The 12416-nt window shown below is 40.4% G+C and overlaps 1 protein-coding gene across 2 annotated transcripts; it reads right to left on the reverse strand.

The window, feature by feature from the left end:
* Positions 1-1052: 1052 nt before the first annotated feature.
* Positions 1053-10129, reverse strand: pvalb5 (parvalbumin 5). Of its 2 annotated transcripts, none has more exon segments than NM_207167.1 (5): positions 1053-1317; positions 6026-6135; positions 7619-7751; positions 9510-9593; positions 10041-10126. In NM_207167.1, coding segments are annotated over 4 exon segments (327 nt in total). In that variant the 5' UTR covers positions 9571-9593; positions 10041-10126; the 3' UTR covers positions 1053-1294.
* Positions 10130-12416: the final 2287 nt, after the last annotated feature.

Below are 12416 nucleotides of genomic sequence, written 5' to 3' on the forward strand. Positions count from 1 at the left end.
CTGATTTAAAAAATATCCTAAACGTCCTAAAATATCATAATTATGATTAATGCTGATGTAAAATATCCAAAAATGTCATAATTATGGTCAATGCTGATTTAAAAATATCCTAAACGTCCTAAAATATCATAATTATGATTAATGCTGATGTAAAATATCCAAAAATGTCATAATTATGATCAATTCTGACATCTAAATATCCTAAAATATCCTAATTATGATCAATACTGATATAAAAATATCCTAAATATCCTAAAATATCCTAATTATGATCAATACTGACATAAAAATATCCTAAATATTTTAAAATATCTTAACTATGATCAATACTGACATTAAAATATCCTAAATGTCCTAAAATATTCTAATTATGATCGATACTGATGTAAAAATAGCATAATTATGATCAATATTGATTTTAAAAATATCCTAAGTATCCTAAAATATCATAACTATGATTAATGCTGATGTAATATATCCAAAAATGTCATAATTATGATCAATACTGACATATAAATATCCTAAATATCCTAATTATGATCAATACTGACATATAAATATCCTAAATATCCTAATTATGATCAATACTGACATATAAATATCCTAAATATCCTAATTATGATCAATACTGACATATAAATATCCTAAATGTCCTAAAATATCCTAATTATGATCCATACTGACATAAAAATATCCTAAATGTCCAAAAATATCATAATTATGATCAATACTGATATATAAATATCCTAAATATCCTAAAATATCATAATTATGATCAGTACTGATAAATAAATATCCTAAATATCCTAAATTACCATAATTATGGTCAATGCTGACATAAAAATATCCTAAAATATCATAATTGTGAGCAATACTGACGTAAAAATATCCTAAATATCAGCAGCTGGAAGGGCAAACATGCTGGAATAGTTAGTGGTTCATTCCGCTGTGGCGATCCCTGATAAATAAGGGACTCAGCCGAAGGAAATGAATGAATGAAGTGTTATGGTTTTCTCACGTCATGCTTTATAAATAATCAGACAAGGCAGAAGTTGGATAAAAGAAGTCCTTCACTTGGAGATTTTATTTGATTAAGCAGTTTCATATTCAATAACTACAGAAGCGTGACGTTTTTAATTTAGTTCCCAAACATGACTATCTCATTCACTACAAAGACTTACTAAGCATATATTTTAATAAGCAATTCAGGGGAAACAAAAGCCATCACTGATAAGACACGCAAAACAAATATGAAACATTTCGAGAAATGCAGGTCAGGACGCTGGCCTCGTTCTCATTTCAGCAAGGCGCAGAATTCTGCAAACATAAAGAGAAAGAGAATTAAAAAGTGGTCAAGTCGGCTGAATCAATCAACACAGCAGAGGTGTCTACTCATTATTCCTTTTATGAAATCTGCTTTTGTAAAGTCTTCAGCACACTGAACAATATGCTTTTCTTAAGGCCGGCTCACACTGTGAGATTTTAATTTATTTATTTAATAATCCCAAATGATTGTAGCATGTCTGCACGAGCATGGCTCCCATGTCACACTGTAAGATCTCAGCTGTCATAGGGCTCTATTTAGACGGTCCATGCGGAAAGCGCAGAGCGCAAACGTTTTCAGGGCGTGTCAGAATCCACTTTTGCTAATTTAAGGACGGGAAAATCTGCTTTGCGCCGTGGCGCATGATCTAAAAGGGTTGAGCTTATTCTCTTAATGAGTTATAGGTGTGTTTTGAGAATAAACCAATCAGAGTCTCATCTCAGTCTGTGTTTTCTGGCATAAGCTGCGGTCATTGCACATTCACAATGTCTCCTTCTGATCTCATAGATGTGCACTAGTGGGCGGGGCTTTCCCCTCTGATGACATCATACAAAGGGAGAATGTCAATCAGAGTGTTTCTGCAGACTGTTTTGATCAAGTCTGATTATAAACAATAGAATTAATTCATGTTGACCATTAGAGGCTGGAGATATCCACACACTGCTGACACACAACTGTGTTAAACCCCTTATAAAGAAGATTTCTACATAACAGGTGGCCTTTTAAAGAAAGACTTTCTGAAAACAAGACTATATGTTTTGCTTGTCTATAAGGGTGCGTTCACATCTGTCGTTCGCTTCACTTGGTCCGGACCAAGCGCAATAAATGATGCATTGTTGCATCTTCCTCCGTCTTTGGGTCGTTTTCACACCACACTGCTGGCTTTAGTCCGAACCAGTTAAAACGAACCAAAATGCAGTCATGTGACAAAATCAACATCTCTCATTGGCCAGATGTTTGAACATATTTCCTAAACTGCTTATTGATTGGTCAGAATTCACGTGCGGGAAAATGCCAGTGAACTCCCGCAGGTAAACAAAACCTTTTACTCTGGAGGGGCGACTGCGCTGGCTGATTGTATCCCTGCTTTAGACAAACTATACATTACGAAAATGAAGCGCAGCCGCGGCTGGAAAACAGTGTTTAATGCATCACTCGTCACTTCAGGAGGAGGCGTGACTTTATTAAGCTAAACTGCAACATGCTCATCTTGGGGAAATATTTCCAACGATCCATCAGGTAATGTTTTCCCCTCTCTCTCTCTCTCTGTTGGTAAAGCGCTGTCAACAAATATTTTCCTCCATATCCCATAATGCACAGCGCATCGGCCTACAGCAGCTGGATTAGTCCAAAAGGCGCAGTACTTTTTGCGGTTGGACCTATTTTAATACGGATCATATTCTCACCACAAACGAACCGCTCCAGGGTTCGTTTGAAAGCGTAGCGAGACCACCTCTTTAAGCAGGTCTCGGTACGCTTATTTGGTCCGCTTTTGGTGCGCACTCGAGTACGATTGCTGCATTCACACCTGCCCAGACGAACCGCACCAAAAGGGGAAACGAACTCTAGTGCGATACAATCGAACTAAATAAGGCAGGTGTGAAAGCACTCTAAAACACTTCTTGACTTGAGAATTTTTAAGACAGTTGGACTAGAAACAAGACAAAAACTCCTAAGTAAGCATTTTTTGTAGTGTGCATGAGCAAACGTATTTCTTCACAGTGCGCCTGCTGGAAAAAGACATGCTAATTTGACTGGCGAGCAGGAGAACTCCCCGTCTTTCGCTATAATCAGTGTGTGTGGCTGTGTTAAAGCGAGTACAACTGCTGTCTGATTAATCCCTCGGGTTGAAAAAGGAGCCAGACGGAGAAACAGCAGCCCTGTTTCTATAGCAGAGCAGCTCCCGAGGGCCTTTTCTAGACTGCGTTTCCCAAACAACAGCGCATCCGCTGCTAAACTACAGTACCAGCCTGATCTCAGGAGGAAATGTAACTATTGTATGGTTTCATTTGTTTATTCACCCTCTTGAGCCCATCTGTATATTTAATACCCCAATTTCTGTTTAACAGAGAGAAGATTTGATCTCACATTTCTAATCATATTAGATTTAATAACTCATCTCTAATCACTGATTTCTCTCTGTCATGATGGCAGCACATGATATTAGACTAGGTATTCTACGAGACACTAGTATTCAGCTTAAAGTGACCTCTAAAGGCTTCACTAGGTATGTTTATGCACAAATAACGTCAATTATAAAAGCAGAACATCAGTAAGCCATTTGTAACTGGAAAGACGTAAGCCTTCGGCCATTAATCTGGCCCTGTTTGAAATTCAACAATAATATATCAGTGTTCCTACTTTAGTTTAATAAAGGCTATCACAATTTAATACATGCACGGCATTCGTTATGCTTTATTAATCTGTGTGAGGATTGCTGCAGGCAGCGAGTAATAATTTGGTCAGGATCTTTGACAGGTCATCCTCGGGTCATGCACAAAGCTGACCCCTCACGTCTTCTGACACTGTTGCGATGCAATGTTTAACCATACTAATTGACAGCGGTATCTTGACCAGTTGTTTTGATTCACACTCTCCAAATAATTCCTTGACAATCTCTGTTGCGCATGGCAAAATCAAAGTTTCTGCAATTGTGTGCCCCTTCTTTTTATTTTCAGCAGCTGTGTACGATATTTTTAAAGGTTGCTCGTCAGGAGCTGTGACGTCCATCGTCTCATTTTGGGTGTGTGTCAATTCTTTTTCTCTGGGCTTGTCGCTGTTTTGGAGATGAGTCGTCTGCAAATGTCTTCATAATTTAGACGGCCTCATGCTTTCATTAGCAAGAACTGGCTTTGCTTCGAGAAAATAGAATAAAACAGCCTGATCTCACGAGAAAACGTAAGTATTTTACGTTTTGCCAGTTTAGTGGCTAATTCGTACGAGTTCAGTCGTACGAAATTGTACGATATTCAAAAGGAGGCGTGGCACCTAAACCCAACCCTCATTGATGGATGAGCAAATCGTACTAAGTTGTACGAATTAGATTGTATGAATACATACGAATTAGCCACTAAATCAAAAAGTTTCGAATTGAGACTGTGTTGAATAAAACTATAGTTCAGGTAACTATCTTGGTATTTCCTGCATTTTGTTTTTCCAGTATTGCTAGCGCCGCGACCCAAAATGTTTGGAGTTTCCTCACCTGGGTCCAGTATGCTTGGGTTTTTATTATTATTTATTTATTTTTTCACCTTTATTGGGAAATGGACAGCGGAGATTTTACAGACAGGAAAGTGTGGGGAGCAGAGATAGATGAAGGATCGGCAAAGGACCTCGAGCCGCGAACTCGGGTCGCCATGAGCGCTATGGTGTTATATGTCGACACACTGACCACTAGGCTATTAGCGCTGACATTGGGTCATTACTATTAGCTGCTAAAGGCAAATAAGTGAAACGTTTTGTGTGGAGGATGAGTTACACATTTTTTAGTTTAAATATTTGTTATTATTTTTTATTTATAGGACAGTGGAGATGTACAGACAGGAAAGTGTGGGGAGCAGAGATAGGGGAAGGATCAGCTAAGGACCTCGAGCTGGGAATCGAACTCAGGTCGCTGTGAGCACCTTGGTGCTATGTGTCGATACACTAACACCCCATTCACATGGGGCTTCAGCGTCAATGCTTGACTAAAGGCGTGTCTGAAGTTGGGGCTGAAGCGATCGTCATAGAAGCGTCAACCAATGAAATTCAGTCAGCAACAGGCCACTGTCTAGCTGGTGTATTTGCATACAGTGATCTGATTGGCTGACGCTTGAAAAGTTGAGCTAGTCCCAACTTCTGCAGTGAGCAACGCCTCTGAAGCGGCGCCAACGGATCCACAATGCAGCTCGGCAACGCCTGTCGTCACCCATTTAAAGTGAATTGGAAGGTTTGACGCAGACATTGGGTCATTACTATAAGCTGCTGAAGGGCAATAAGTGGGACTTTTTATGTGGAGGACAAGTTTAGAAAAATGTATTTAAATTTTTTTATTATTTTTTTGAGGTTTTCACCTTTGTTTATAGAACAGAGGAGATGTACAGAGAGGAAAGTGTGGGGAGCAGAGATAGGGGAAGGATCAGCAAAAGACCTCGAGCCGGGAATCTAACTTGGGTCGCCGCGAGCACCTCAGTGCTATGTGTCGACACACTAACCACTAGGCTATTGGCACCGACGTTGAGTTACAAATTTGTCTGTTTTTTGATCAGCCAGGGGATAAAATGAACTAAGGCAACATGATCGTTCTCCATATTGTCCACTGCTTAAAATGTCTTAATCATGACGTAACCCCCCGCAGAGCTCACTGAGGCCCCCTTGTGGGGAACCGCTGCTGTAGATAATCCAACACTAATATTGCTGAAGGGGCCAATAATATTGACCTTAAAATGGCTTTAAAACAATTAAAAACTGCTTTTATTCTAGCCGAAATAAAACAACTTTCTCCAGAAGAACAAATATTAGAGGAAACACTGTGAGAAATTCCTGAATCTGTTCAACATCATTTGGGAAATAATTAAAAATGATCACGAGAGGGCGAGTAATGTTCCCTCTTCAACTGTGTTTAAAGAATATCTCGTAAACAACAGAACTTGTGCCATTAGTTGTCTAATGATTGCTTTGGGAAACGCATCCCTGCACGGTTGATTTCTGATTTGTCTTTACCTTCGATCCCAATTTTTCCATCTCCATCTTTGTCTCCGGCTGCCAGAAGAGTGTTGGTCTCGGCCTCTGTGAGCTCTCTGGCCTTCGAGCAGAAGTTCTGGAGGAAGCGTCTGCAGACACAATCCCAGAAGAAAGTGCAGTTCGTCAGAGAAAAGCTCATCTTGCGCTGAGCGATTGTGGAAAAAATCATTGTCAAAACACTTTGTCAAAATTGTAATCATGATTATTTGAAGTAATCGTAAATAGTCCATATGACCTGAGATACTATATATATATATATCAATAAATAGTGCTCAGCATAAATGAGCACAGGGCGTCATGGTGGCTCAGTAGTGGGCACTATAGCCTCACAGTAAGAAGGTCACTGGTTTGAGTCCCGGCTGGGTCAGTTGGCATTTCTGTGTGGAGTTTGCATGTTCTCCCCGTGTTGGTGTGGGTTTCCTCTGGGTGCTCCGGTGGCCCCCACAGTCCAAACACATGCACTTTGGGTAAATTGGATGAACTAAGTTGGCTGCAGTGTATGAGTGTGTGTGAGAATGAGTGTGTATGGGTGTTTCCCAGTACTGGGTTACAATTGGAAGGGCATCGGCTGCGTAAAACACATGCTGGAATAGTTGGCGGGTCATTCCGCTGTGATAAATAAAGGACTAACCTGCAAAGGTCTTGTTACATGATTACACTGATTTCCATGTACAAATTGAAGGAGCAAAAGGGCGCAATAATCAAAACATAAGTGTTTTATTAATTGCACAGTTCTACTTCATATGTTGTGCTGTGTCTAAATCAGTGTTTCCCAACCCTGTTTCTGAAGACACACCAACAGTAAATATTTTGGATGTTTCCCTTATCTGACCCACTCATTTCAGATTTTGGAGTCTCCTCTAACGTTCTGGGGTGCGTTTCCCAAAACCACCGCTAAGATCGCAAGTTGTGTCGTTACAAACATAGCTAGTTGATTTGGTGTTTCTCAAATCCGTCGCTCCAACGAACATTCGCAAACTGCGAAATAAACTTGAGCTCTCGCAACTGTACCTCTGGAGCTGTAGTTAGAAGCATAGTTCCTGGCTGTGTTCTATTCCCACTTATCCACCCTATGCCCTATTCATTTAGAACACTCAAAGTTGGACTTATTAAAAATAAAAAAGCATTAAGCTCATCTCTCTTAGGTGTAATTTGCTTTCAGAGTATTTTTACAGTTCAATTTTAGCGATCTTAATGTCTACAATTGTGCTCCCTTCGTAGTACACTTTGAAAACATTGATGTCATTTTGAACACAGCCTCATGGCGAAAACTATAGGTGACCTAATATTTAACACCGGAATTTATGTTACGTCTCCAAAGCTTGTGAAAACAAAGGCTTTTTACGTTATAACTAACGTGGTTTAAGCGATGGATCTGCGACAGAGAAAGTACAGGTTTTGGGAAACACTCGTCACTACATCGTTCTTTTCCCAAACGATGCATCGTACTATGATAGTTCAGCCGCGAGTTACGTCGTTGTTTGGAAAACGCACCCTAGATCAGTTGTATCAGGTGTGCCTTCAGGAACAGGGTTGGGAAACACTGGTTTAAATAAACATGTTTGACTTTACTTCAGCTCCTCTTTTTCGATGTATCCGCTCTTGTCCTGGTCCAGGGCCTTGAACACCTTCTCCCCGTCTGAAGAGGCTCTACCGATCAGACCCACTTGTTCAAAGAACGACTCGTGGTTGAAAGATCCTTGCGCTGAAACACATAAAAAGGCGAGCTTTTAATCATAGAACTCCAACACAGGCTCATTGGGAAAATGTGCACACAGCTACATTTTTGAAAACTGAGAAATGTGTGCTCCTGGGTACATATAGCTACATGTTGTGTGTAAAACGAATACTATGGAGCGGTACGGCTGATGGCACGTATGAGAAAACATGGCCCAGTAATTTATTTATTTATTTACTTATTTATTTACTTATTTATAGAAATGGATAAGATACCAAATGAACATATGTTATCAAATAAATACATTATATAGTTCACAATTGCACAATCTATGCAAAAAAAGTGCATAGAGCTTTCTTGTTTAGCCAGGATAGATGGATGGATGGATGGATAGGGAAGGATAGATAGATAGATAGATAGATAGATAGATAGATAGATAGATAGATAGATAGATAGATAGATAGATAGATAGATAGATAGATAGATAGATAGATAGATAGTTGGATGGATGGATGGATGGATGGATGGATGGATGGATGGATAGATAGACAGGCAAGGATAGATAGATAGATAGATAGATAGATAGATAGATAGATAGATAGATAGATAGATAGATAGATAGATAGATAGATAGATAGATAGATAGATAGATGGACGGACGGACGGACGGACGGACGGACGGACGGACGGACGGACGGACGGACGGACAGACAGACAGATAGATAGATAGGGAAGGATAGATAGATAGATAGATAGATAGATAGATAGATAGACAGACAGACAGACAGACAGACAGACAGACAGATAGATAGATAGATAGATAGATAGATAGATAGATAGATAGATAGATAGATAGATAGATAGATAGATAGATAGATAGATAGATAGATAGATAGATAGATAGATAGATAGATGAGCAATATCACACCAGTAGCAGTGCGATATGGCTGTATATCAGCACTGGTGGGAGGCGTGCGTTGGCACAAGATCGTAGGCCGAGTGCCTTAGTGCCCCCACCAGTGCCAGTATACAGCCATATCGCACTGCTACTCGTGTGATATTGCGTTTATACAACAGTTTGACGGCATAATCGTGTATATAAAAACAAAATCAAACATGGAGAGTCTCAAAAACCCTTTTGTATGAGGAACTACTTTCTTCCGCGTTGGACTCAATTCATAAGCTGACAGTTAAACAGCTGAGCGTGCATCTTTTACACTTTAGATCTGTAGTGTCTGCTTTTTGCTGGCGGAGTAATACACAAAGGGTAAAGAGGCTGTACGGGTGCTGATATTACTTAAATATACCACGGCTATCAGCCAATCAGATTTGAGAACCAGACAGAACTGTTGTATATATATATATAAGGTTTGTTGTATTGTCTGCAATGAAATACAAGACAAAGTATATTTAGAAATCAATGCATTTTAAATTTGCCACATCCATACTGTCCCAATCCTTTCTGATTTAGGGTTGTATAATTATATCACATAATATATTTTGACAGTTTTCCTATGTACAATAGCAGTGAGCATCTTTGTGGCTGCTTGGCACAAACACACTGGTATCCTGGTGCCACCCTGTCCCCCGACCCCTGCTGCCTGGATACCTGGATGTAGTGTCCCAATGCACAGGCCAGTGGGAGTAAACGAGTGTGTGTGTGTGTGTGTGTGTGGCTGTAAACGACGCTGCTATTTCTGTGGTTGTACACAATGAGAAAAACAGCTTCTTTGCATGTGTATTTGTGTGTGTGTGTGTGTGTGTGTGTGTGTGTGTGTGTCGCACCTTGACAAGCCTGCATGGCTGCTGCGATGTCGTCTTGCTTCAGGATTCCTGCAAGTGCCATGATTCTTCCCACAAAAGAAGCGTCTACAAACACATTAGAGATGCAATCAAATGCACACTATTGTTACCTTAAAGAGCTGTTTCTGCTATATTTAATCTATAAAAATCACTTTAGGAATGAGCGATGCACATAATATTAGACTAGATATTCTTCAAGACACTCGTATTCAGCTTAAAGTGACATGTAAAGGCTTCACTAGGGTAATTAGGGTAAAGTTAGGGTAATTAGGCAAGTCATTGTATAACAGTGGTTTGTTCTGGAGACAATCCAACACCATTATTGCTGAAGGGGGCTAATAATATTAAATACTGTGAAAAATTCCTCAATCTATCTATCTATCTATCTATCTTACAAAGATTACACGTTACGTTTTGAACTGATCTAGTATGCACTGCAATAAAATACTTATATTGTCCTGTATTTCTGATTATAGACACCACCAGCAATAAAGTAAAGAAGTGTGCACTAACCAGTGTGGATGTCTTGTTGTCGTGATGTGAGCGTTCTCCTCGGGAACGATGCAGAGGCTGTTCTTCAGATCTGGGACCAAAAGTGCACTCGGGGAGCCTGATACTCGCGCCCTTAAACCCTACAGAGGACACAGAACACCTCCCTCCTCATTAGTGAAGGTGGATGATTTGCATTAAAGGATGTGATCCCTGCATATGATTATGAAGCGCTCGGAGGGTGATTGGCTTTGGTTATGGTTATGATGATGCTGCCTTTGTGCCGGTTTGTGGAGGAAGATGCTGAATCTCACTAATGAAAAGAAGAAACATTGGATATAAGTTGATGTTGATGAGAAAAGCTACGCATGTATTTAGAATTATTCGTAACATAATTGCTTTAATAACTAATTTCCAATAGTTTGCATGTTCTCCCCGTGTTGGCGTGGGTTTCCTCCAGGTGCTCTGGTTTCCCTCACAGTCTGAACACATGCGCTATAGGGGAACTGATCAACTAAGCTGGCCGTAGTGATTGAGTGTTTGGATGGTGGATGTTTCCTAGGGTTGCAGCTGGAAGGGCATCCGCTGTGGCGACCCCTGATAAATAAGGGAGTAAGCCAAAGGAGAATATAAAACACAACCTTTTTTTTTCTTTTCCCCCCTTTAAATAAAAAAAATTCACAGTAGAGTATAGAGAGAAAAAATGCATATCATAATAACCCAAACCTTTAATTTTAATTTATTTTTTTCATGATAACAGAAGGGGTATATACATCAAGATTATACAATTTGCAAATTTCAGTTGTTTTTATTTTGTAACTGTCACAATCACCAGCGATCTAAACACCAAAGATCACTGGAAAACATTCACATTCACACACACTACAAATCTGCTTGTTTATGGACTACAGATCCCAGTCATGCAACACACACACTGTTAAAAAAAAAAAACTAATTTTTCAGAAAATATCTCAAAATATTTTACAGTAATTTTTTTTTGTCATTTCAAATTATATTCAAAACTTAGTAAAATGACAAACAATGGCTGCGTCCGAAACCGCATACTTCCATACTATATAGTACGCCAAAATCAGTATGCGAGCCGAGTAGTATGTCCGAATCAATGACTGTAAAAATATGGACGACGCGACAGCCCTTTTTCCCATTGAACGCCTTGAGGGCAAAACGCCTGCTTGACGGGCACAAACTGTCGCAAAAGACTGCTGAAATTGGAGCCGGACATGCGCAGAAGGATTGTCTGATGGAGCCAGAGGAGGAGCCGCGAAAATGAGCAGAGTCGAGCTTCCAATCAAACGCTTTATGTAAAATCAACTACGCCCCCCGAACTTCTCAGCATGCGTTTGCTGTCATATCAACACAAATGGATGTAATAACGTTAACAAATATGAGGGGTTTATATATTCAATCGCGCCAGCTCCAGGCCGCAGCGCATAACTTACTCGCGGCGTCGCGGGCTGATTCCGGCTCGCATGCGGCAGCGCCGGCTTGCTCGGCCGCCGCATCTGGCTCGATTGACTCGGGCTGGGATTGGGTAGTGAGTCCAGGCATCCGGAGTAGGTCCAGCAGAGGTAACATTAGTCAGTCTGAGCTCTAAGAGATAAGTCTCCGGCAGGCGAGAATCTAGCCGGAACTGTGTTTTGCTATCTGGGTGGCTAGGCGTGTATCAGCAAACTAATAAAGCCCGAAAAAAGCCCTGAACTTAGCGAATAAACAGTGTTCCACCAGATCATGTATGTCAGAAACTATAGTTTACTGCTGAACTCATTTTGTCATGGTAAAATAACACAGAAATCGAATAATAACATTTCAGTCTACTTCAGTCTCCTGCCGAAGCTCAGACGCCGCGCTTTGAGAAACTGTCAATCACAGCTGTCAATCACGATGACACGCCCAGCATTAAATTACTGCTAAAAACAAACTGTTTACAAAAATGAAGATCTGCACCTATTTCAGCACAATAACCAGTGCCTTAATCCACCAGAACCATCTTTCGGGACATTTTATTGCAAGTGTAATATTTTTTTTTATTTGGGCTCAAGTCTCCTTCATTAACACGGAGGAGGCGGGCTTTATGACTTGTACTGCAGCCAGCCCCCAGGGGGCGATCTAACGGCCGAAACCTTCACTCAAACGTAGGCTTGCGGCACACTTGTTCCGAATTCATAGAATTCGAAAATCAGTACCCGGATGACTTACTACTTCCGGCGAGATTCCGGAGTGCGCATCCCATGCATGCTGCGCTATCCCATGATGCCCCGCGAGCGAAATCATGAATGGAAGTAAAGCGACGCAACTGACGCACGTAGGTCACGTGACCATGACAAAATGGCGGATGTAGTACGTCCGAATTCCATTCATACTTTTCACATTCATACTGTA

This window comes from Danio rerio, chromosome 3 (genome assembly GCF_049306965.1).
Source record: "Danio rerio strain Tuebingen ecotype United States chromosome 3, GRCz12tu, whole genome shotgun sequence".
In the NCBI taxonomy this organism is placed as follows: Eukaryota; Metazoa; Chordata; class Actinopteri; order Cypriniformes; family Danionidae; genus Danio; species Danio rerio.